We start from the raw sequence: 27,730 nt of genomic DNA on the forward strand, positions 1-27,730 counted from the left end.
TCTTTTTGTTAATGACAATTTTAATGTACAACTTTCAGAAGTCAAATTAAATACAGCACAGCAATAAGAATTTCTATTACTTGCACACAGGCAGAATTGATCCACAACAGAACGGTACTGTACACGAAATATTGAGGCTGAGAAAATCATCCTAAGGAGACTGGTTCTGTGAAGAAATAATTTCAATAATTAGTTTAGAGTTTAATTTGGCATCATTAATTAAGTGATATTTTATTACAAGGGCAACATAGAAAATTGCATTATCAATACCCTCTCCCACCAAGAAAAACTGGTATACTTAAATAGCAGAAAAGATGGACACTAAACAGATATTTGCATGAGGGCACCAGCCTCAGGGTGGAGAGGGCAAGGATGAGAGGTTGTGAGAAGCGAGGAATGAGGCTAGAGTGGGACAGATGGAGTGTTTTGGGGTGGGAGGGTGCTGGAGGAGTTGAGAGGGGTGCAAGAGAGAAAACGCAGAGTAGAGGAAGACCTTCAAAAAGGCACAAAGCCTCTGGGCAGGGCACTGGTGATGGCAAGGGAAAGAATCTGGGAAAAGAATTCTATAATGGAATGGATTTGCACCTTTAAAGACTGTCAATTTTGTCTGTCTCTGTATTGGCAAATTCCCAGGAACAAGTCAGTTTCAGCATCAGTTGGAGAAATTCTTCATGTGTAAAGCAGAAAGAGAGGGGCTCAGGGAAGATTCTCATAGATATTGAATTTGTGAGGACTTTAGGTACTCTACTGGTTGTGAAAGCTATTCCTAGTTGAATCTTGACCATACATGACTGATTTAAATCAAAGTACATTCATAACATATACAATACAAGCTCAGGTTTAGCTCAAATAGCTCATTCACACAACTGAACTTCCTTTCCTATTTGTATACACATTGAGTCATAGCGCATGAAGACAGACCCCTCAGTCCAACTCCCTCATGCCGACTAGACCTTGGCCCATTTGCCAGCATTCCACCCATATCCATGTAAACCTTTCTATTCACATAACTATCCAGATGCCTAATTGTACCTGCTTCCACTACTTCTTTGGCAGCTTGTTCCATACATGCACCATCCTTTGTGTGAAAATGTTACCACTCAGGTCCTTTTTAAATCTTTCCCCTCTCACCCTAAACCTGTGCCCTCTTGTTTTAAACTCTGTCACCCTGAGAAAATGACCGTGGCTATTCACACTATCCATGTCTTTCATTATTTTCTAAACCTCTAAGATGACACCTCAGCTACTGAAGCTCCAGGGGAAAAAAACCCAGCCTACTCAGCCACTCTAATACTTTAACCCTCCCATCCCAGCAACATCCTTAAATCCTTTCTGCACTAGCTCAAGTTTTACAACATTATTTCTATAGAAGGACAACCAAAATTGAACGCAATATTCGAAAAGTGGCCTCACCAATGTCCTGTACAAATGCAACATGATGCCCCAACTCCTACATTCAATGTTCTGACCAATGAAGGTAAGTGTGCGACTCCACTTTCACTCGCCATTTAAACCTAAAGCAACTCAATTTCAGTAGTTTTGGTTCACTTTAAGTTTAGTGGTTTATAATCAAACAAAAGGGGCATGTTACATTTACAGCTTATCAAGTAAAGTTGTATTATGCTCCCTGACCAGAAAGCTCTGCAATTTCAAAGGCCTCGCTGCCTTTTCATACATCAAAGAGGTTGTTTTTCATATTGTTGACCAAATATTTACTACAGAAGGCATTATCGTAAAGTCCAATGTAGTTCTCATCTTATAATGGAGTTGTAACTGAAGATCATAAATAACTAACATCTAACCACCCTCACAAAGCAAGATTATACTTTACTGTAAACCTCAATATCCTCAACTCTGGATAAAAACAAACATGATCCAAATGTTGCACTTTAAAGTACAAACCACATTCTTTAATACTGTATAATGTGGTTGATTCTTAATTGCCATCTTAGCAATTAGGGATAGGGAATAAATACTGATCTGGTCAGCAATGCCCACACCCTATGAATAAATATAAAAAGTTGATTTGCAAAAAAAACCAACTATTCAATTTTTTAAAACCTGTCATAAACAGGCATTGAAACAGCTTAATCAACCTCACTTAACCAATTAGCTAAAAAAGTTAACCAACATCTACTAGGAAAACTTGTAAAATTAATAACATTTCAAATTTGCTGAATCTTTAAGAAAGAAACTCTGGTATTCCACTAGAGCATTTCGTTTAAAACTGAACTATACAAATAATGTTCTGTCCAGCTACAATTTCCAGCTCCATCCTGTAAATATATTGTGCAAACCTGAAGGACCTGGGAAACGGAGGAAACATACGTTCAAACAAACAAAAAGGAGAGATGGTGTGTACTGCAGGGATCATCCTTGAACAGAAACAAGGCGGCTGATCAATGCCCATGGCACAAACAGAAGTGCCATAAGAGGCACAAATGTTGTAGGCAAGTCAACCACTACAGCAAGACTCCCTAATGTAATTATCTCATTTCTCTGTCGATGACATGCAGTGGAAAATAGATTGAGGGAGCACTGTTGGGAGTGTTGGTTACTTTTCTCCCAGTATGAAGCTGTGGCACAGATGTGGTGGACTAGAAGGTCATATCCCCTTTGATCACAATTCCAGCTTGCGCATACATGACCTGGTAGCATCGGTCCTGTGACATTGACTACACTCTCTGAAAATTAGAATATAGTACCTGTACTCACTTTGACAAATTTTCCATGCATAAGGTATGGAGATTGCAAATCATTCTGGCAGTTAGCATAGGCCATTCCTATACCCATTCCTGCACCAAAACTAATAGGCCAAACACGCCCTATACAGAAGAAAAAAAAACATTAGATTAGACTCAAATTACAGAACTGGCATTTTTGTTTAATAGAGGCAGTTATTTGGCCCATTGAGTCTGCACTGGGTCCTTTGAAAAGTCAAGCAGTTCATCCCACACAACCCTGAAATTATTTCAAGTAATTATCCAACTAGTGAATTTGTATCTAGCAGTGTAAAGCTGTGCATTCCAAACCTACTTACTTTCTTCGTGTTCTGATACAAATTCACTCGCTGGATAATTACTTCAAGTAATTTCAGGGTTGTTGGGAAAGATTCAGGGTGTCAAATGAAGTGTTTGACTTTTCAAAGGAGCCATATTTGGGTACAGTTCCATAGTCACAGATTGCCTCAGATGACCATACTTTATCTACATTTAGGCAATGACAGTCTACACACTATCCAATCATGAAGGGGTAACAGTGGGATGTTTGGGGAGGGTAGAGAAGCAATAAACCCTAATATGTTTGCCTTACCCAGTATTAGCTTTCTAGCAGTGCTCAGAAGGTACAACACTAGTTGCACTGACACATCTATCATTAACCTGACAACAGCGAACTCAGTATAGACCAAGCACTGTAGCTAGGTTGAATGTCTGTTTAGCATAGTGATGGTTAATAGAGGTATTAGAGAAGAAAGAGCGTCAATTATTTTCATGAATGTGGCAAATCAGTTTTGCTTTTTTCTGAAGTTACATATTAAGAAGCACTCTACATCAGCCTGTAAGAGGTACAGTTAGTAAGTTTGCAGATGACACCAAAATTGGAGGTGTAGTGGACAGCGAAGAGGGTTACCTCAGATTACAACAGGATCTGGACCAGATGGGCCAATGGGTTGAGAAGTGGCAGATGGAGTTTAATTCAGATAAATGCGAGGTGCTGCATTTTGGGAAAGCAACTTTTAGCAAGACGTCTACACTTAATGGTAAGGTCCGAGGGAGTGTTGCTGAACAAAGAGACCTTGGAGTGCAGGTTCATAGCTCCTTGAAAGTCTTTATCCTTCCAGACTTCACTTCTCCGTTATGTCACTCAAATCATGTATTGATTCATATACACGTGATAAATACACAATAATACTTACGCTTAAAAGCAACAACAGAAAATACAATTCCTAAGCCAAGGCCAACACCTGAAAAGTAAAAACAGACATTTTTAAAAACTTGAAATTTAACCATCAAAAGCCATAAGCTAAAGCACATTAGTCTTGAAACCACTTAAGACTATTGGCATTGCAGCATCTAACATTTCTGTACTGTCATAGTTTGAAGAGTCACATGTCTTTTTTGTACTTATTTTCCAGAACCCAGCATCAACCCAATCAACACTGGACGAGTCTATCAACCTTTCCTCTCACGGACCTCAAAGATCATCAGGGTGGGGGGACGAGGTGGTATTAAGCAAATTTAGGCTTTTCATCTTGAAAGAGAATCTACCTCGGGGGCAAATAACACAATTATAACTTGGAGTCAAGTTATAGTGTTCAACAAATTGCAGGAACTACTGCAGGGGGAAAAAAACTTCCGCCTGCACAACTGTGAATTTCAGCTTGTCTGGTACTATTAGTCTTTACAGATTGATTGTATAAAGAAACAGACAGGTACCTACTAACAAACTAGTAAATGAATACACTTCAACTTGGTGCTAATTAGTTCCACATCAGAGACTTTATGACCAGACCCTCTCACTCCAAAAAAAGTCTACAGTTTTTTTTTGCATTGAAAGCTCCCTGATGGCTTCATGAGCTATATGGGGATATAGTTGGGACCTATAAATGAGGGAGGTCTTGGCTGAATTAGTTGATCTAGGGCAAAACTACTGAGAAAGGTAACTGAGGGGCAGGTTTTCCACTTGCAGTAGAAGGATATCTATAAAGTAAGCATGAGAAAGATTTAATAAAGGACCTGAGGGGTAGCGTTTTACACAAAGAATGTGGTGAGTGTATGGAACAAGCTGCCAGAGGTACTGGTGAAGTCGGGTACAATTACAACATTTAAAAGGCATCTGGATGGATACACGAAAAGGAAGGGTTTAGAGGGATATGGGCCAAATGCTGGCAAATGGGCCTAGATCAGACTGGGATGTCTGGTCAGTGCAAACGAGTTGGACCAAAGGGTCTGTTTCTGTGCTATGTCTTGCTTTGTGTGAACATGTGTGCCACTGTTTAAGAAGGGCAGTAAAGACAAGCACTAAAGACAAAACTATAGACCAGTGAGCCTTATCTCTGTGGTTGGCAAGTTGTTGGAGGGAATCCTGAGGGACAGAATGTACATGTATTTGGAAAGGCAAGGACTGATTCGGGATAGTCAACATGGCTTTATGAGTGGGAAATCATGTCTCACAAACTTGATTGAGTTTTTTGAAGAAGTAACAAAGAAGATTGATGAGGTCAGAGCAGTAGATATGATCTATGTGGACTTCGGTCAGGCATTTGACAAGGTTCCCCATGGGAGACTGATTAGCAAGGTTAGATCTCATGGAATACAGGGAGAACTAGCCATTTGGATACAGAACTGGCTCAAAGGTAGAAGACAGAGGGTGGTGGTGGAGGGTTGTTTTTCAAACTGGAGGCCTGTGACCAGTGGAGTGCCACAAGGATCAGTGCTGGGCCCTCTACTTTTTGTCATTTACATAAATGATTTGGATGTGAGCATAAGAGGTACAGTTAGTAAGTTTGCAGATGACACCAAAATTGGAGGTGTAGTGGACAGCGAAGAGGGTTACCTCAGATTACAACAGGATTTGGACCAGATGGGCCAATGGGTTGAGAAGTGGCAGATGGAGTTTAATTCAGATAAATGCGAGGTGCTGCATTTTGGGAAAGCAACTCTTAGCAAGACTTCTACACTTAATGGAGGAGAAAGTGAGGTCTGCAGACGCTGGAGATCAAAGCTGAAACTTTATTGCTGGAACAGCACAGCAGGTCAGGCAGCATCTAGGGAACAGAAGATTCGACGTTTCGGGCACATGCCCTTCTTCAGGAAGGATTCCTGAAGAAGGGCATGTGCCCGAAACGTCGAATCTTCTGTTCCCTAGATGCTGCCTGACCTGCTGTGCTGTTCCAGCAATAAAGTTTCAGCGTTCTACACTTAATGGTAAGGTCTGAGGGAGTGTTGCTGAACAAAGAGACCTTGGAGTGCAGGTTCATAGCTCCTTGGAAGTGGAGTCACAAGTAGATAGGATAGTGAAGAAGGCATTTGGTATGCTTTCCTTTATTGGTCAGAATATTGAGTACAGGAGTTGGGAGGTCATGTTGCGGCTGTACAGGACATTGGCTAGGCCACTGTTGGAATATTGCGTGCAATTCTGGTCTCCTTCCTATCGGAAAGATGTTGTGAAACTTGAAAGGGTTCAGAAAAGATTTATAAGGATGTTGCCAGGGTTGGAGGATCTGAGCTACTGGGAGAGGCTAAACAGGCTGTGGCTGTTTTCCCTGGAGAGTTGGAGGCTGAGGGGTGACCTTATAGAGGTTTATAAAATTATGAGGGGCATGGATAGGATAAATCGGCAAAGTCTTTTCTCTGGGGTCGGGGAGTGCAGAACTAGAGGGCATACGTTTCAGGTGAGAGGGGAAAGATATAAAAGAGACTCGGGGGGCAACTTTTTCACACAGAGAGTGGTACGTGTATGGAATGAGCTGCCAGAGGATGTGGTGGATACAATTGCAACATTTAAGGGGAATTTGGATGAGTATATGAATAGGAGGGGTTTGGAGGGATATGGGCCAGGTGCTGGCAGGTGGGATTAGATTGGGTTGGGATATCTGGTCGGCATGGACAAGTTGGACTGAAGGGGTCTGTTTCCAAGCTGTACATCTCTATGACTTGAAATGTCACAGCATACAAGAAAAACTGATTTAGCATAGATGGAAGTTTGATGACTAACGCTTACTTGATAGGTCAAAGAGTTTTTACAGCATGGAAAAAGGCTATGATTCAAATGAACTGGAAATTAAACTGCACATACAACAGCAATCTTACATCAGACTGTCACCACATTTAAGAGCATTGTGAAGAATTTTCTATCATAATTTGAAGATTAAATTAATAGAATTTTAGATCTTGAATCATGCTAAGAATTTAAGCTAAAATGTAAAATAAAAATTCAATATTCATGTAATCAGTACTAAATACGACCTTTCAATCTTCATAGGGTAGAACAGTAGTGTGAGAAGACTGGTTCATGTTCTACCATTATTCATGAATTAAGCCAGGAACCGCAGACCAGCAGCCTGACATTGGGGTGAGGAAGTTATTCGCAAACACAATTATGGATAAAATAAACTTAGATTTGGAAAGACATAAGTTAACCAAGAAGAACCAGCATGAATTTAATGATTAAAGGGCAAACATGTCAAAGGATTCAAACAAATTAGACATGATACAGTTTAGAGTGTAGGTTTGCTCACTGAGCTGTAGGTTTGATATCCAGACGTTTCATTACCTGGCTAGGTAACATCATCAGTGGCGACCTCCAAGTGAAGCGAAGCTGTTGTCTCCTGCTTTCTATTTATAGGTTTGTCCTGGATGGGGTTCCTGGGGTTTGTGGTGATGTCATTTCCTGTTCTTTTCTGAGGGGTTGATAGATGGCATCTAGATCTGTGTTTGTTTATGGCATTGTGGCTGGAGTGCGAGGCCTTTGGGAATTCTCTGGCATGTCTTTTCTTAGCCTGTCCCAGGATAGATGTGTTGTCCCAGTCGAAGGAGTTTCAGAAATGACAGCCAGACTACTAAGACCCCTCAGAATCCTAGTAGCACACAAACCCACCAACACTCTCAAACAAAAACTCACAAACTAAAAAGACCCAGTACAACCCACGGACAAAACCAACGTCATCTACAAAATTACATGCAAGGACTGCCACAAACACTACGTAGGACAAACAGGAAGAAAGTTAGCCACCAGGATACACGAACACCAGCTAGCCACAAAAAGACACGACCCTCTCTCCCTTGTAGCCCTACACACGGATGAAAATAACCACCATTTCGACTGGGACAACACATCTATCCTGGGACAGGCTATGCAAAGACATGCCAGAGAATTCTTAGAGGCCTGGCACTCCAACCACAACGCCATAAACACATAGATTGAGATACCATCTATCAACCCCTCAGAAAACGAACAGAAAATGACATCACCACAAACTCCCGGAACCCCATCCAGGACAAACATATAAATAGAAGGCAGGAGACAACAGCTTCACTTCACTTGGAGGTCGCCACTGATGATGTTACCTAGCCAGGTAATGAAACGTCTGGATATCAAACCTACAGCTCAGCGAGCAAACCTACACCCTAAACCTCAACCTGAGCTACAAACCTTCACAAACCTTGCAAAAACATGATACAGTGAAAGATCAAGTGGATATTGCATATAGAGTCATAGCCATAGAGATGTGCAGCATGGAAACAGACCCTTCAGTCCAATTCGTCCATGCCAACCAGTAGCCTTTCAGAAGGTATTCAACAAAGTATCACTTACGAAGCTTATTGAAGATCGCAGCTTGTGGAATTAAAATGAAAATAGCAGTGCAGATGCTACATTTAATTAGCAATGCAATGAAAAGCGTGGCAATGGTTTGCAATTCTTCAGGCTGGAAGATGGTTCTCAGTGGTGTTACCCAAGGACTAGTTTGGATCCTTTTTTGTACTTTTATATAAAAATGATCTTGACTTGGGTGCAGGGAGCAGCATTATGCAACGTCCAGATGATACAAAACTTGGCAAAGTAGGAGATAGTCTTAGGAATAGTTATAGATTTCAAAGCAACACAAATAGGGAAATGAACACAAGCTTAACAGATGAAGCTCATCGTAGAGGAGGTAACATCCTGATAAAATGAGAGGTTTTGATAGCGTATACAGAAAAAAAAAAATCCCTCTGATGTGAGTCAATAACTAGATGTCACAGATCCATAATACTGACAAGATAGGAAACCAGGAGAATTTTTTCTAATTCAGCAGTAAAGAATTGAAATCTCTCTGAAAAAGGAACCGGATTTTATAAATAAGAAGAGTTGAGCAGCTACTAGAGGATAAGGAGCTTGCACATTTGGACAGAAAACAGGGTGGTGCAAGTAAACATGCTTGAGCTTTGAAAAAGCCAACAAGGGCACAATGGGCCAAACAGCTTCCTGTGCTGCAAGTTTCTGTGGCTGAGTATTTAATTCCATTATAAACTTCATTAACAGCTTTAAACTTAATCTGCAGTAATGTCGCAATTACGAAAAAGTCAATTTAATCCCCTACTGAAGATTCTGACCATTAGATCAGCGTGAATTTGAGAACTTGTTTTGTTCCAAGCATTTTTGAACCTCAAAGCCCACTACAATTAACAATTTCCGAAAATACTATGCACAGAAATTATACCTAACTAGTACAAGTTAACCATCAACAAGAATGTACAAAATGGGGAATGATTTCGACCTTTCACCTTCATCTCTGCTGCACACCACCTGTCTCCCAGACAGAGATGCATTAAGGTCTTTTTCTGTTGCCCTTAACCCTAGGGCTGGGGCCCACTAGAAGGGACTTTACAAAGAGGTCAAGTCTGCCTTTTGCAACACATCTTTCGTCTTTTTAAGAAAAGAAAGAAAGAAAAAAAATCTCTGTTGGCAACAACTTTTCAACTATTTAAACTACATTATGAAATTTGTGAACTTTACAAAAATAAGCTCAGTACAAGGCATGATTTAATCAGGAGAAAAGCAGGCAGGCAGTCGGTCAATGCTACAGTTGACTATTTAGTGTTCACATTTCAATTGCAAAGCCATTTATGCGTAGGAGTATTGATCATATAGAACTGCATTTCAGTGGGTTGAACTTCAATACTGGCTGCTTGTATACGTTGCAAGACTACGACTTTATTTAACCTTAATGTAAAGAACACATTAAAACATGAATGCAGTTCTAAACAAATGAAACATGGTAGACAAAGATTCCAAGATACAACAAAACGTTAAGGGGCCTTAATATTGAAACATTCTAATCTGAATTAAAATCAAGTTTTAAGTTTCAATACTATCCAGGTGACATAACTACATTCATTAGCTCTAAACTGTTTTATTCTAATCCCACACAAGATTATACCCAGAGTAGTGCCAAAGGAGACTGATTGGATGCACAAATACACTGGATCCCAATCTGAACCTCTATAATATATGCAGCACAGATAAAAAGCTGGTAAGATCAGGAAAAAAAACTCCAAATTAATCACAAAGGACTAAAGTTGAAACATTGCAGAGGCTAGCCTTGTTAAGATTCAGTGTTCAGTAAACAATATGCTGTATATACTCAAGTAAAAGTCAGTCAATGTAAAAGACAACCCTCTATTTTTAGCCAAAAAAATCTGGAATTTTCCATACATCACGAGTAAACATAACCCTTGTTCTTCAAAGATAACATCAACATTTTTATTTCTTTATTCGTTTCGAGATCATTTGGGCTTCTGCTAATGATATGGTATTTTGGCCTGCAAGTCATGTGACAGACCCTCAAAAGTAGTATCAATTTAATAGTTGACTCCATAAATTTTATCAAAAACAAACAAAACAGTCTTAAAACATTCAACTTTTACACAAGTTTATACAGTATATAATTAAATATAAACTATTTGGACTGCAATCTTGTGTGACACTTGGAAACTTAATTTCTGTTTCAGAGATGACCTTTGAACCAAATTGCATCCTGAGCAATTCTTTGATTCTTCTGGCAGCAAAAATAAATGCCATTCAATCAGCTGAAGGCACAGTTAACTAAAGTGAATGAGAAATGGCCAGTTTGACTAGTGAGTGAAACCTTCAGAATATGTTTGCATCAGAGGTGAAAGAGTTCATAAAATGGTGTCAAAAATCTACTCAATTAAAATTGGATATGGATATGGATTTAGAGTATAGCCATGCCTTTCATTACCTCTGGTTGTCTAAAGCACTTTGCAGCTAAACTAATTACCAAATCTGATCACTACTGTACGGAGAAGGTTGGTTAGCTCAGTTGCCTGGATGGCCAGTTTGCAAAGTAACACCAACAGCATGGCTTCAATTGCCACACCGAGCTAAGGTTATCAACTCCAGGTGATACCATTATCCACTCTTACCCCATCTGAAAAACAACTGTTCAATGACATTATCTGCTTTCTGTCCTTCAGAGGATAAATGTTTATCCTCACAGCTAGTGCCTCTTTCATCCCACAGGCAGCAACTCTGCTAACAATTCTATTTTGTTGTATTTTCATCAAATGCTTTTTGGAAATTAGAATTGTACATTCCCTCAACAATCCATTCCATGACTTCATCCAGACACGTAGCAACAACCTACCCCAGAAAATGCTTCAGGGCAAACAGAATATAATTCTCCCAATTTTAGTACTTTACCCAAAAAGTCAGTAAAAAAGTGATGAACTGGAATTAGCATTTTCAGTTAGACGACTACACAAATCACCAGCAACAGACACTAGAAAAGGGAAATCAGGATGTGCATATCAGAGAAAGATTCGGGTAAACAAGATCAATGAATCAAAAAGCAGTTTTTGAGAATTCAGGAAATTGTCCAAGACTATGGATCATGGAAGTTAGGCAATTCCGTCCTTAATCACAACAGTCTTTGCAACCCACAAATGACGTTAATTTACTCCATAGGTAATTCAGGCATGTCCATGATTGTGGTTTTATCATCAGCCATCTAGCAAGTAAGTTTATAGGGTTCTTGTGGTGCACTGGTAGCATACCTACTTCTAGACTAGTAGACCTGGGTTCAAGACCTAGTCCAGGGGTGTTAAAGAACATCTCTGAACAGGTTGTTTAGAAAATACCTAAATTTCTCTTCTAAACCAAGATCAGGCAAGAAATGTTATTGCCACTGAGAGACGATACACAACAAAAACCTAGATAGTCACATAAAAGAGTACCTAAATAGCACCAAAGTGCAAAAAATCAGTAAGAAGAAACAACTGTTGCTTTATTCGTACATTTCAAAACAGTCACTTAGAGATAGGTATTAGGTTAACTGCAGCATTTGAAGAGTAAAAATATAACTGATCATTACAAGACTACTCTCAGCAATTTCTGAACTGATCAGTACCAGTTTCTACTTGGAAAATGGAAAACTATCAACTGTGCCTTACAGCTGAAAGAATCTGTGCAAGTCTCCAATTCAGTCTAACTGATAATTTAGTCGTCATAGAGACTAGTTTAAATAAGAAACATTTCTAAAATGCTTCTTTAGGTCAAATTTGTAAATGGTAAGAAAAGGAATGAGCATCAAGAGCTGTTAAACAAAAATTTTAAAAAGTATAAGATTTTCCTATTTTGCGATCTGTAGCATACAGCAGCAGTGCAGAAAGACTCAAAGGTAGATGAAAAATTGCAATCCATTTTCCCCACAACATCCAAACTAATGGTTTTATTTCTGGGCAACCACACTTAAGGAGAATTATTTTAGAACTGTCAGCAGATTGTAGAATTATCATGAGGGAAACATGGAAAAGTCTGTTTCAATTTTCCCCTTATTTATGAAAAAAAATAAACGTACTAGAAGGTCAGGCAGAAAATGAACTCATTAGCACCTCTAATTTTAACATTCTCAATTTCCATTTCAGGGCAACACATTTGGATAATAAACTTTTCACAGAAGCAAAATACCATTAATTAAGCCACTGTCTTTGTAAGATTTTACTGTGATGTTGCTGCCTACAGTCAGACAAAGTTTAAATTGGCATTAAAAATTAATTGCATTTTGTATGGAATTCTGACAGCATTTTGTATCATGTCTCTGTCAAAAGAAACACTGACATGAAGTGTGACTTAAAGATTTTAACTACTGAACATTTTGATCTCAAACGGTCCCCCAAAATCTGTAGCCACATCCTGTTTGAAAATAACATCTAAATTTTCAAAAATCCAAATAGACGTTTTCCAATTTGGCAGACTTTACTGAAATAAAATTCAGGAACATCCAAAGATTCAAATACGAAAGCATATGAAGACCAGCAGCAATGAGCTGTTGAAGTGGAGACTCCAATCATCATTTTATGGTCACATACCTAAATAAGCAGGGGTTAATCGAGCAATCCTAGGGATGCTATTGTCCTGGCATCAATGGTGGATGAAAGCTAATTAAAATCTCAGGGCAAACAAAACAAAAAGCACATTACCCTAAATATCACTGTCTCACACATCATAAGACACTGAGGAAGGTTAATCAATGTTTAATTCACTGAAGCTATTTGACTTAGAGGAAAAGCCTAGACTTTTCAAATGCTGTAAACAAAATGAAATAAAAAATGCACTTCGAGTTGACTTACTTAAACATAAATGAACAAACTCCCTTAACAGTTGACATTCTGTACTTCAATTCATGATATATAAATCAAAACCACACACTTTAAGTGACTGAACAAAGTCCATGTAGAGTGGCTATTTTCAAATTTTTCACCAAGTTGCAATTCTGTGGAATTATATGTTTCATGTTGTACTTCATTATACACAGTGCTCAGTGACCTTTTACATGTATATTTTGCAGAGTGCCCACAACCAGAAGAAATTGAATTATAGACAGAGGTGGAGGGCAGGGACAGCGAGAGCGAGAGAGGAAAACAAAAACAGGAAACAAATTGGAGCCTCCTTTAAAATTAAATTCTTTACGAACTCTATATTTAGTCTTTCCTATTTGCTAGAACTTATTTAACTATGTTACAGTAATAGTTTACCAACAGTGAAGAAATATCTAGCACATGAGAAACAAAAGAAATGTCATAAGAGTCACCAAGGTTATGATGTTGGATGTTCCATGTTCCAAATTTAATCAGGCCCACACTACTTTATTATCAATGCAGAATGGGGGAGAATTGGGTGTTTAGTTCTTTAAAGAAATGAAAGCTCACCTTCAAACGGAGGTGGGCAAGGAGGTAAGTCATCCTATTATCTTAAGTAGCTGTCACGGTCACTGGCCAAGAGGATACAGACAGGTGATTGGAACAGCACTAATCACCATCTCACAATTAAGGGATTTCAACTTGGTTAAGTGGGAAATGAGAGAGGTCATGACAATCCAGGAGAATGAGCCACCAGCTTCTTGGGAAAAGCTAGGAGTTCCCCTCTATCAGCTCAAGGGAAGAACAAAGATGGCAAAAAAAATCAGGGACAAAAAACTTCAAAACCTTATATGTTTTTGCCTGTTCCGTGATCCTACACGATCACTTTGAGATCAGGAAAGTATTTTCATCTGTCATGGGTGCATATTTCCTTTGTCTAATTAAATAACGTATTATCTAAACTGCTGCATCTTAAACTCAATAACCGATCTGAAAACTGCTCTCAGATGGCCAATTACCTTTCTCAGGTAACTGTGATAAGAACACCCAAAAATCTAACAGACACAAAATCAGTAATTGTGAGCGTTATTGGGAGAGATCTAATAGACAATGTAAACCCACAGCTCAAAACACATTGATTTGCATTTATATAGCACCTTTTGCATAATAAAACATTTATGGCACTTTATATTTCATCAAACAAAAATTCACAGCTTAAGGCAGACTGCAATAGAACAGTCTAATGCAGGAAAGGGCAGTGAAGAGGTGTCATATATACGAGGGAACTACCATTAAAAGCTTGACAGGGAAGGATAGAAGGTGGAGGACAGAAGACGTGAGGCAGATAATGTAGGTTTGTACAAGAGAAAAGAAAGAGATAGCAGAGTAAGGGCAACAGCTACAGCAGGATAAGGAAGAACAGCACAGAAGAAAGCAAAGCACAAGCGCAAGAGCAGCATCCGAGAAGACCAGATATAAGTAATGCAGTGGATAAAAAGAGATCGAAACAACCAAGAGGACAAGAGAACAACCATTGAGAGTGGGACTGAAGTCAGAGGAGACAAAAGGTGGAAGATGGCAATACGAATAAGGATCTGGAAAAGGGAAGACAGAACAAGAGCAAACAAGTGAAAGAGTTATGACTTCTTACTTATATTACTTCGTTAATTCATTTAACAGTCATTGACCTAGGAGTTCTCTGGAAACACAGGCTAACATGTTAAATAGAGCATGAAGAAGTTTTAAGCACTGAGTAAAAAGGCTGATGAGAGTATTAACCCCAATAAACCTTCATTCCTTTATGACACATTTTTGAAGTAAGACTACAGATGGATTGAGTTCAATTTCAACATACTCAGGTCCATCAAATTTACAAATGTAAACTTCAAATATAGCTAAAAATTGCAGCTACAGAAAAGTGTACGAAATAACAATACAGCTACCAAGTCAAGGAATTTTATTCAATCAAAATAATCAGCAAACTGTTTGAGATGAGCACTCTATTACTTTCCAATCATTTCGTTTATACTGTCATTGATGCATTTTTATTCATGTAATTAATCCGATTTCTTTCCTTCCTTCTGAAGATCAGCTGTCCTGAGAGAATGGGACTCAATATTACCTACAAGTTCCAGTCTGTTTCCTTATAAATGCAGATTTTGATTTCTGAACTTTACCTGCAATTTACTGATTTAACTAAAATTGATCAACGTGGTTTGAGTTATCAATCTGCCTCTGTGCCCTTCCAGCACAGGATATAAGCTGAACACGCTGACCATTATGATGCCTCAATGCCACAGATAGCGTGCAGCTCAAATAGTTAAGCCCATCTTGTACAATACTTCCGAAGCCAAGTTATTAGATTTGGGCTGTCATGGAAACTTTTGACCCATTTCACTAGACAAAGTTGCCAGATGACTCTTGGGATTTAAATTGTTTTTATAATTTGATACTGATTGATGGAAACAAGTATCACATTAAATTAAATAGTACATGAGCAATTAGCCTGGCCAATAGCCTTAAATGTAGAAGCGGCTTCAAACTGGAACAGAAGTCTTATTGTTCTCTGAAACATTAATATTCTGTTGAGTGTTCCCACAATATCTGTATTATTTATGAAGTGCACTAATGGTAGTTTGTGCTGTAGATCCAGTTCTACTGGGACTAGCTGGAGGATGCCAAAACTCATTTGAAGTGTGACCTTTATAACCCTTCAGTAAAAGGTGGGCTTCATTATCCATTTCCAAACTGAATTTGAGCTTACTGCTTCAGATCAACCTTGCATTTTATCCAAGTGTTTTAATGTCAATTTGAGTGTTCTGATTTAGGATTATAACAATCAAGCCTTAAAGACAAATTCTTTTTTAAAACAAATTTTATACCTGAATCTCTCAACTGCTGTGAAGACAGACACAATCTCATTGGTCTATTTAAAGACAAAAAACAATTTCTCTGAATAGAAAGGTTAATGGTTTAATAAGGGTAATCATGCTAAAAATCAATCCAGCAGTCCTTCTATACTCATATAGAGAGAGAGTACATTGTCATGCTGCATCTGCCTTTGTGTAGCAATTTGAAATGGTAATTTAGCTAATGGAGTTTTAGTAACTGAAAACAGATGGTCTTATTTCCATATTTATTTGTGCTTTTGTGATTTGTAAATGACATCTGTATAAAATTATGAGAAGTGCAGTGACCTATATAGAGTATGAGATTACACAAACATTACTGACTAGCTTCAGACAAAATGTCCTTTCTTCCCTTAGTTTCCACAAAATTTCCCCTACCTGATAGGTCTTCATGCACAGACTGGTAATGCCTTTTGTAATTAGACAGAGACCACAAACTTGCTGGCAAGGCTGTCCGCTTCTGCATCCCTTCCAGGGAGATGTTACAATCCATGCATTCAACATCACTCATGAGAGTCAGAATTACATCCATTCCCAATTCATGACATTCAGAAAGCTGTAGCACCAATTTTAAAGTTTTCTTTTTTTCTTGGCCCTGCTGCAGAATCAAATTGCTGACAGTTCTACGACTTAGCTATTACTAAACAAGAAACAAGGACCTACCTTGATTGTCCAAAATTCAGAAATACCTCACTAAAAGTTACATTTCAAAGCAATATATTTGACTGAGTTAAAAATATTATTTGAACATTTTGCTAAATGTTTTTCCTAAGAAGCCAGTCAGTTAATGAATTGACACTAAAATGAACAGGTTGGAAGTTGTTTTTCGTAAAAAGAGCTAACATTCAGTCTCAGCTAATGTGATATAACCTTTTGATAACTGAAGTGAGTTACATTCAGTTCCTCCCTCTTACAAAATAGGAGAAACAGGCTATTTGGCCCAGCAAGCCTCTCCGCCATTTAATAAGATCACGTTTGATCTCTTTAGGATTTCAATTCCACATCTGCACCTACTCCTCAACAACCTTTAAGTCTCTTGGCTAACAGTGAAGTTATGTGCATCAGCCTTTAAAATATTCTGTGATGCCACTTCTTTTGCTTTCTGAGGCAGAATTTCAAAGTTGCACAACCCTAAAAAAGAATTCTCAACTCAGATGACCATTAATTTTAAAAGAGTGTCCCCTAGTTCTGGACACACCCGAAGATGAAACATCTTTTTCTTTCTTTATGGAATTATGGGCTTGGTGGGCTGGCCCAACATTTATTGTCCACCCCTAATTGCTCAGGGAGCAGTAGTGTGTACTAAGATAGATTGCAGAGATTCATCTAAGATCCTCAGGCAGCACCATCCAAACCCATGACCACTTCAATCGAGAAGGACAAGGGCAGCAAATACATGGGATCACCACCAACTGCAAATTTTCCTCCAAGCCACTCGCAATCTTGAATTGAAAATATATCACCATTCCTTCACTGTTGCTGGGTCAAAATCCTGGAATTCCCATCCTAAGGGCATTATGGGTCAACTGGCAGCATTTGGACTACAGCGGTTCAAAGCAGCAGCCCACCACCACCTTCTCAAGGGCAACTAGGACAAGCAATAAAAATGTTGGGCAGCCAGCCTTGTCCACATCCCACAAGTTAATTTTAAAAAAGACAAACTCCAGTATTGCTTACCTTTGTCATACCTATTCTTGATTGTCACTGCATTTGTACCATGTCTTCCTGTACTTCTGACCCTCATTTCACACATTACTATTTTCTTCTTTTACCTTATATTTGCACTTTGATATGCCATATTTTTCCACATTTGACTCCATGCCCTCACTATTTTAATTTTAAATCTTCTCAGCTTTGCTAGATATGCTATTCGCAATAATACCAGCACAGTTCAAGTGTAGACAGCCCAGCAATGCAGTCCTCACTTTGTCCAATACTAGTTCCACTGCTCCCAATAAACCAGAATTCACATCTTCCCCACTAGTTTTTAAACCACATGTTCATCTCTCTAATTTTATGTACTCTGTGCCAATTTTCATGCAATTCCAGTAATAATTCAGAGAATTTCTGCCTTCTAATTTAGCTCATAGCTCCTCACAAACATTATACAAAACATCTTCCTAGTTCTAACTACATTATTGAGACCTATGGAGATTATCACCAGTGGATTCTCTCCCACCCACTACAACTTTCACTCCACTTATCTGCACGTGACAATAAACCTAACTTGCCTAATCTTGCACAAAGTACAAAATATTTAATTTTGCACAGTATGGACATGCATCCTGGAGCAATTACTAGGGAAAACAAAATTGAACAGTTTTGTTAATTGAAAAAACTTAACATGACAAGTTTATGTCTAATTGTTGTGTTATCAATTGAAAAGAATAAAATATTGTTACTAACATGAGTGGAACGAGGAGCTGGATCCTCAGTTTAAATGTTATCTAAAGACCAGCTTCAACAACAATACATTCCCACTGCACGCCAGGAGTGTGGCAACTGAGAGCCAAAATTTAAGTTGCAGTATGCAAGCCCACATTCTTTTGTTATGAGACAGCTATCAATTCTTTACTTAAAAAGCACAAACTCTATACAATTCAAACCATCTTGGAGCATTATCTTCACATGTGGCAAGTTGACAGAGATTAGCTTTGGCAGGAGCAGAAAGTATAGCATGCAATCTTACACAAGAAATAACAAAATGCATTTAATGGTGGAGTAACAAAATACTTCCAACTACAAGGAAAATAGAATGTAGGGAAACAAATACCAACTGGAATTATGGCAATGGTTCCAAAATGAAGGAGCATAATCTTAAAAGTTTAGAATTTTAAAATGACTCACATTTGTGGTTACTTATCAACTGTGTTATAACGAAAAGTGACATTTGGGGTGTCTGACATCACTCTGGGAACAATAAATTCCTTTTTACCTCTACATTGCAAATAATGACACATGTGGCTACTTTTTCTCCAAGCCCATTAACTTACTGTAACAAGTAGAATTATGCCTTGCATCCAGACATTACAGACTGTCAAATTAATATACTTCTAAGGCTTTCAGGAAAACAAATCTGTATTTAGTTCATAATACAAAGTTCAGTAAACTGGTGTTAAAAATTGGGATGCTGAGCCACAAAAGACTAAGGAATTTAATCAAAACAAATTCATAATATTAAAATGTATCAAGGAAATTCTTGTCTAATACAAGATCAACTGTCTTTTCCACTTTCTCCTTTTCCCCTTCATTTTTGTAAGGTATTTACTCTTGTTGAGACATGGTGCCACCAACACCAAACACTCTCCACTGCTTTATTCACATGGCACTACTGCGATACATGAATAAGTGACAAAGCTATTCAGCAACTAAGGTCAAAATTGTGAACACAATCCTATCACTGTAAAGCCATTAGGAACAAAGATTATTGTGACCACATGAATTAAAAGCACCTAGCAGTAAAGTGTAATACTAAATTTCATTGTTCCATAATTAGCTGCGAATGGAGACAGTATTTCAGAATCACAGCAAAATACATGTCTGAGCAATATGAATGATAAATTATTGAATGCATTAAAAGAAATGCATGGTTTTTCCTGAAATGTACTGTTATTGATACATTAAATAGTGTTAAAACTGGATCAATATACTCACAATAAAAACCAGAAGATCCTGAGCTTGACATATAGTTTGTGCAGTGAATTAAGTTCAGCAAGGATACTAAGGGAGTTACAGGGGTAGGCTGCAATTAGCCTTGGGTGACCATAAGATGTAGGAGCAGTATTAGGCCATTTAGTCCCTTGAGTCTGGTTCACCATAAGATCATGGCTGATGTATTTCTCAATTCCATTCACTTGTCTTCTCCCTGTAACATTTGACCCCCTTACTAATCAAAACCCCTTATCTATCTCTGTCTTAATACACTCAATGACTTGGCCTCCAGTGAAAGAATCACCACTAACAATTCTTACTTTCATTTACTTTGCAATCATCCATGCTGAGTGTTGGGCAAGGACAGGATCAAGTTTAATCATGGAGAGCAACACATCCAAAGATCACTCATACTTGGTTCACACATGAAGAATTATTATTTGGAGACAGCATCAGAGGATTACTCGCACCCCATTAATTCATGCTGGGGTACAGTTCATATCTTCAGGAGGGCAAAAGTGGAGAAAATTCATTTCAAAAAATTCTAATACTGTGTTGTAACATCACCGCCCAATAACTAACTACATGACCTAGAAATTGGTTTCCAAATCTGATGATTTTTGTGTCAGCTGTAAACCACATTGACAAACATAATTAACTAAAGTGGCATTTCTAAATGCCATTCAAAAAATTTGAAAGTAAAACAACAAGCTAACATAGCATTAATGCCGACACTGTAGCTCTCTGAAATTAGCAGGACTGCTACAGATGCATAGTATTTTGGTTACAGCTTTGCTCTCAGTGACACGCAACACACCCTGTTACTTAGCTCGATTTTAAAATGGGAAAACTGTTCTTACCTCCCATCATAGTTTACAATTACTATTCTCTATAAATATTTAATAACTTCTCTTGGCAAATCAAAGCATTGCATCAGAGCAGATTCATGCCGAGTAAGAAAATCCTTACTGAACATAGTACATTCATCAGCTGTCACAGACAGTCACAGTAATGATGGCAACTTCCTTCCTCCATTCCTGAAGGTGGATCACTGCAGAAGCTATTCTACACTTATCTTCCATTTTTTTTAAACCAAAGGGTCATTTACCCATGTGTGAGCCAAGTTAAGTACTGGCAAGCTAAAGATTAAGATCTTACACAATTCAGTTTCAAGCCTATCTAAAGTTCACACAACCACACATTCTAACACATAAAAAGGCAGATATCAGGGATGTTAAACTCTGTAGCTTGGAGTTACTGAAAACAATAGTTATCCCTGACTGAGATCAGCTACCTTAAAGGCCTAGGAGCCTATGCAGAAATTGCTTACATATGAATTAGGAGGAGGCGGCTGATTTGATTGCTCCACATTCCCACTTACTCCTAATAACCTTTCAAACTCATGCTTATCAAGAATGTGTTTACCACTGTCTTAAAAATATGCAAGGAGTCTTGAAAGGAGTTCCAAAATCTCAAAATGCCTTGTAAGAAAAACATTATCATCGCCATCTTAAATGAGTGAAGCCCTAATTTATAACATTGATCCCCTGGTTCGAGGTTCTTCTGAAAGAGGAAACATCCTTTCCACATGCAACATGTCAAGACTCCTTGAGATGTTACGTTTCAATTAAGTTACCTATTGCTCTTATAAACTCCAGAACAAAGAAGCTTATTTAACCATTCCCCATAGGAAAACTTTCCTTTTTCAGATATTCGTCTAATAAATCTTCTTTGAACTACTTCCAATACATATACATCCTTCCTTAAATAAGGTAACGAATATTGTACATAGTACTCCAAGTGTGGCCTCACCAATGCCCTGTATAAATAAAACAATCTCCCTACTTTTGTAGGTAATTATCCACACAAGAAATGCTAATATTCTATTAGCTTTTCTAATTACTTGCTATACCATCATACTGACGTTTTGCAATTTGTGCAATGACCAAATCCCTCTGCATCTTAAGAGCTCCGCAACCTCACTATTTAGATTGCACGGATTTAAGAAAAAAACCCTCTGCCAAAATACAGAATTTCACATTTCCCACATTATACTTAATTGCCAGATCTTTGGTTAAGAGATTGGGCAATCTATACACCTTTGTAGCCTCCTTAGGTTCTTGCACAACATAATTTTGATTTTTATAACACAAGTAGGAAAGTATTAAACTAAACATGGAAGCAGTTTGTCCAGCTAAGCCAGCTAACACTCACATTTCTCCTTCACATAAGGAGTTGTTTTGATCCCTTGTTTTAGTTCATGTGTCCTACTAACTGCTTCCCTTCTTCCCCAACTATCTAGTCTTTCCTTAACAGCTGGCCTCTATTTCAATTACTCTGCAAGTTCATTACACAACACTGCCTGGAAAGAGGACGTTTCTTCTGCTTCCTATCCTTTCTGCTTTCTTGCATTAAATGTTAAATCTAGATCATTTCATTCCTGACCCTTGATCACCAGAAAATTTATTGCACTGCTCCATCATTACAAATTTAAACACTGCTGTCATATTACCCCTTAATCTCTTCAGCTTTAAATGAAGAGAGACACAAGTTTCCAAGTCTTCCTTTATTTCAGGATGTAACCATGTTAATCTGCATTAATGAATCTCAACTACCCCAACATTCTTGGTGCAAAACTCAAAACTGCATTCACTATTCTGTTACTGAAGCTTTATATTATACACCATGAACTTTTATCATATTCTCCACCGATTGCCAAAATTCCTATTGTGTTAATTCCCTTATTCTACATATGTACTTTGCACCGTAATTCTCATTTACCCAACATCCTTACTGCAAAACTAAGTAATGTACACAATTAGCACTTTTACAAAGGCTTTGTATTAGTTCCCATTACCCAGTGGTGCATTCTCCAGATTGTCAAAATTCTCATTATGCTAACTCTACTAATAGCCTTAAGCTCCTGCTGCTTCTATGTGTTGTGCACTTGAATCCTCGCTACCATATCACTAAGCTTTTTGTCCAAAGTATAATTACTAATTTAACCGAATCATATTACTGACAGTGAATTCTATCCACCGCTAGTTTTCCCATTTCTCGCTCCCCTCAAGGTCCACTTTCAGTTTCCTGTAATTTTCAACATAATTCGTAATGCCACTTCTTTTAACATCTCTGAAAATCTGGATAGCACACTCTCGAACCCCAAATCCACATCACTGATGAAAAATAAACTCTACTGACTAGAATCTTATGGGGCATCACTATTCATTTCCAAACATTGAGAAAGTAGCTTTAATCATAGTTTGGTTTCTGATTTTCTAATGGATCTCATCCAATTATCTGCCTTCCCACTAGAATAGTGGAGCTGTACAGCACAAAAACAGATCCTTTGGTCCAACTCGTCCATGCCGAACAAATATTCTAAATAAATCTAGTCCCATTTATCAGCATTTGGCCCATATCCCTCTAAGCTCTTCAAACTCATGTACTCATCCAGATGCCAAATAAATGTTGTAATTGTACCCGCATCCATCGCTTCCTCTCACAGCTTGTTCCAAACATGCACAATCTGGTGCATGAAAACATTGCTCCTTAGGTCTCTTACAAAATCTTTCCCCTCTCACCTTAAACCTGTGCCCTCTAGTTTTGAATTCCCATACCGTGGCAAAAAGACCTTGGCTATTCCCCCCTATCCATGCCCTTCATAATAATTTTATGAACCACAATAAGGTCACCCCTCAGCCTCTGATGGTCCAGGGAAAATAGCCCGTCAGTTCAGCCTGTCCCTGTAGCTCAAACCCTTGAAGCCCAGCAACATCCTTATAAATCCTTTCTGAACCCTTTCAAGTTTCACAACATCCTTCCTATAATACGGAAACTAGAACTGAACACAGTATTGTACAAATGGCATAACCAATGACCTGTATAGCCGCAGTATGACATCTCAACTCCTATACTCAATGCACTGACTAATAAAGACAAGCATTCCAGTTTCATTGCCATGAATCTCTAACAGTTTCATGTGTGGTACCATCCTGAAACGCTATTATATCACAACTCCATTTACTACATGCAACATTCCTCAATCATCTTTGAGAATTTCATCCGGTCTGTTATGCAAAATCTTCCCAACTAATTATTTTCCCTTCATCTATACACAGATTTAGTACCTCACAGGGTAGTGTGTCCCCTCATTGCACAGCTTCATAATCTTTCTATGGACAGGGTGTGGGATGTGAGTCAGCTCGTCTGTTAGCAGCAGCAGCTCCTACCTATAAGCCTGGTGACATTTTCAAACCACACTCCTGAATCCCAGCACATACTATATAATCTCTGGGTCAGAAGGTCCAGGTTAAAATCACTCCTGCCCCATAGCTGTACCATAACATGTCCAAACAAATTGATTAAAATAGATATAATCTATCAACACATTTCAGCATAGTGCTACAAGACCATAAAACACAGGAATAGAAATACTATAAGCCTTTTGAGTCTGTTCTATTAAGTTGATGATTGTGAGAAATTGCTTTTAGATGTCATTAAGTAATGAAAGGGATGCATATAAATGCAAAACCTTTACACCTTACTAAACTTTACAAGGAATAAACCAAGTGCAAGTAGGGATAACATTTGACTCTAATAACCATCAAAAATCAAGTTTGCAGTTATTTTATCTGGAGAACCCCAGTCTTCACATCTGATTCACATCTGGCTGTCTTCTACTCTTCATGAAATAGCATCTTGAGAAGCCAGATGGTACAAGATTAAATATGAAATTATGATCTATTTTCTACACTACTTCAGCTAGTTTTCTCATAGTGTTATGTCTTTTTGGCATATTTCATGAAGGACACGAAGCAGGTTTCATTTACAATCTGGGTTTTGCTTGATTTACAAATCCTTTATCTAAATTCTGTGATACATGGGTAACAAATTGATCTAAAAGGCCCATGTCTCTATGACAAATAGCTGTCACATGCACAAGTGGTTAGTTTTATTCCCTGTGCAATGCCACAGATCAACTAGTTTTTTTTTCCCCCAATAGATTTGTCACTATAGCAAATCATGTACAAAGTTCACTCTAACTATTAGCAGCTTGCAGAGCTACTAATGTTGCATTTCTACAACTACTTAGCATTGCTTAAGAACTCTGCATAACAGAAAACAGAGCAACTTACATAAAAACATAAGTGCCCTAATCAACAGTTATACAACTACCACAATAACAAAGATTGTACTACGCAAAAATTGGTTGATGCATTTGCAAAGATACCCACACCGATAAGATGCAAAAGTAATTTATTTATTCACAGGATGTGGGCATCGGTGGCTAGTCCATTAGTTACTGCCCATTCTTAATGGCCCTCAAGAAGGCAGTGATAGCTGTCGTCTTCAACCACTGCAGTCCATCAGGGGTAGGTACACTCACAGGGCTATTAGAAAAGAAGTTCCAGGATTTTGACCCAGTGACAGTGAACAAATATTAACATACTTCAAAGGCAGGATGGTGTGTGACTTGTCAGTGTGATGCTCCCATGCATTGGCTACCTGTGTTTTTCTAGCCAATACAAGCATTGGGTATGGAAAGTGCTAACTAAGCATCCTTGGAGTTGTTGCAGTGCATCTTGAAGGTGGTGCACCAATGCTGCCACAGAGGGAGTGAATGCTCAAGGTGGGGGATGAGGTGCCAATCAAGTAGGATCCTTTGTCAGAGATAGCAGCAAGCTTTGAAAGTTGCTGGAGTTGGACTCATGCAGGCAAATCAGAGTATTTCATCATAAGGCTATGAAGTACTTTTGGGGGACCCTGAAAGCAAAAAGTAGTTGATACAATTGCAATAACTTGCATTTATTATTGCACCCTGAGAAGAGCACCAATGCATGGTACAGGACAGTAATCAGACAGAGATTAAGGCAGATTTATATTGGACCATTCAAAACAACCAGAAGTCCTGAAGTGCTTTACAGTCAGAGTACTTTGCAAGTGTTGTTATTAGAAATGTAGGAAAATGGCAGCCAATTTCCACGCAGTAGATTCCACAAACAATAATGTGGCTATTTAATAAACATTAGTCATGATAACAGAGATAACTCCCATGTTGTTCAAAATGACAGGGCCTCTTTTAATTTCAATCAAAAAGACAGCACCTTCCATCAATGCAGCACTCACTCAATTATACTGATGCCAGACTTGATTTTCATGATCAAGTTCTGGTGAAGCAAACATTAGCAAACGGGGGTAAGCCAAATTTCTTACAGGGGATAATGAAAGACAGAGAGAGAAAAAAAAAGTCTGCAAAGAGAATTCCAAAGCTTAAAATGCAAGTACAGTTACAAAGAATGGAGAAAGTCAGTAAAGATGGCAGGAGGTCACTGCTGGAGGAACAAAGTCATCAGAAGGTTATAAGGCAGAGGGAGGTTACAGAGAAGTGACCATACAGGAATTTGAACCGAAACATATACTAATTAAATTTCTTTCTTTACTGGACTGTCAAGGCATCACTGAGGTCTGATCTTATCCTTCCTGAAGGATAAAGTACTGCAGCTGTTAGAAATCAAAGTACAAAGTGACAGAGAAACACAGCACATCGTATATTGATCCGAAATGTTAACACGTATGCCTTCTCTCCAGGTATAAGCTTAATCGTGTTTCTCTAATATTTTCTGATCCTATTCCCATGTGACATCCAAACACCATCACACCTAACAAGAGCCGTTAATGACAGTGATCAGGAGCATAAGCTGTGTTGACTTTCCCTTTCCAAGGTCAAAGGGCCAATCAACATCTATTCTCAAGGCAAAGCATGAAGGAAGGATGGCTCATGCGGTGGGGATATAAAGCGGCTGATATCGGTTGGATCGCAGCTAAACCAGAGGCCGAGGCGAAGAAGCAGAACAGTTAGTGTGGAAAGCAAGCACAAAGGACGGCCAGCAAAAGCTTCAACTCCCTTGTTCTAGAACTGTCCGACTAAACACTAGAAGGGGTAAGGCGGCTGCTGGGTTGCTGCGTGTCACCATGAATCACAGCGGGTTGTAGCTGGGGCCGCCGGTTCACCCCGAGCAAATTGTACAAAGCCTGCCTACCGGGTAGGCCCCGGGATCGATTATTGCGAACAAGGACCAGCAAAATCAGTTGACAGCTCGGAGAGGAACCATCTAAGGCCTTCAACTGCCTCCGCGACAAGCAACTTTACCGAATTTCACCAGCGCGTCCGCCATACATCGCTCCACCTTCTTAGTCAATTCGGTCTCCGCCATCTTACACCGTCCCACAACTCTCGCGGGCTGGCTCTCGCGAGATCAGCGCCCCCCCGGATCGGACGGGGCGGGACCATGGCTCTAGTCACGTGGCTGGAAGGGTGTTGGCTAAACATCAAACGCCAGGTTACAGTCCGTAAGGCGAATTTGGAAGCACTCGCTTTTGAAACGCTGTTCCTTCATCAGGGGGCTGTAGAGTATAAGGCTTATTCTTGAAGGAGCAGCGCTCAGAAAGCTAGTGCTTCCAAATCAACCGGATGGACTATAACCTGGTGGTGTGTGATTTTTAACTTTGTACACCCCAGCCCAACACTGGCATCTCCAAATCAAAACCTCAAGCATGAAGAGACTTGCTGAAAATCTGTCAGCGAAGTTACAAGCGCCTCAATGATCCTATAAACTTTACCAGTGCCACTCTAAATTATCCACAACATTGCAAGCTCCTCTAACTCCATCACTCAATAATAGAAGGTTAACAGAAGGAGGCTATTCAGTCCATTGATTCCCTGCTGGTAGTCTTGTGCTGCTTCCACTCTCTGTAAAACATTTATAGAATTATACAGTTCTCGCTTGAAAGATTCAGACCTTTAACTCCGGACCCAAATGGTCAATTCAATCACAAGTTCCAGACCAGTAAACTGCATTTAGGCACTAGGGTTCCTGAGGATCATGATATTGCTGCATTTTCTTATATTCGCTTCAAAGGGTGTAATACCCTTTGAAAGGTCATAATTGACTCTGCCTCCGTCAACCTGACTGGTAGGCATTCCTATTCAATTCCCGCATTAAAAAGAGGTTTTCCTCGTCCTGC

The 27,730-nt window shown here is 38.8% G+C and overlaps 1 protein-coding gene and 1 long non-coding RNA gene across 2 annotated transcripts in view; both read right to left on the reverse strand.

The window, feature by feature from the left end:
* micos10 (mitochondrial contact site and cristae organizing system subunit 10) lies at positions 1–26,960 on the reverse strand. The gene is made up of 4 exons (XM_043675783.2): positions 26,856–26,960; positions 3,917–3,964; positions 2,716–2,825; positions 1–166 (listed from the first exon to the last, which is right to left on the reverse strand). Exons 1-4 carry the CDS (start codon positions 26,917–26,919, stop codon positions 152–154), a joined length of 237 nt encoding a protein of 78 aa, XP_043531718.1. The 5' UTR covers positions 26,920–26,960; the 3' UTR covers positions 1–151.
* The window catches only part of LOC148139782 (uncharacterized), a 519,617-nt gene that overhangs the window by 285,935 nt on the left and 205,952 nt on the right, over positions 1–27,730 (reverse strand). The window lies entirely within an intron of this gene.

This window comes from Chiloscyllium plagiosum, unplaced genomic scaffold (genome assembly GCF_037043375.1).
Source record: "Chiloscyllium plagiosum isolate Xiang-an unplaced genomic scaffold, Cpla_swu_hap1 HiC_scaffold_37, whole genome shotgun sequence".
Lineage (NCBI taxonomy): Eukaryota > Metazoa > Chordata > Chondrichthyes > Orectolobiformes > Hemiscylliidae > Chiloscyllium > Chiloscyllium plagiosum.

Excerpts from the sequence above, each read along its gene's own strand:
- micos10 (XM_043675783.2), bottom strand. The coding sequence starts at position 26,919 with ATGGCGGAGACCGAATTGACTAAGAAGGTGGAGCGATGTATGGCGGAC. Across the intron at positions 3,965-26,855 it reads GGACGCGCTGGTGAAATTCG|GTGTTGGCCTTGGCTTAGGA; the intron begins GTAAAGTTGCTT and ends TTTACTTTTCAG. Across the intron at positions 2,826-3,916 it reads TTCTGTTGTTGCTTTTAAGC|GGCGTGTTTGGCCTATTAGT; the intron begins GTAAGTATTATT and ends TCTTCTGTATAG.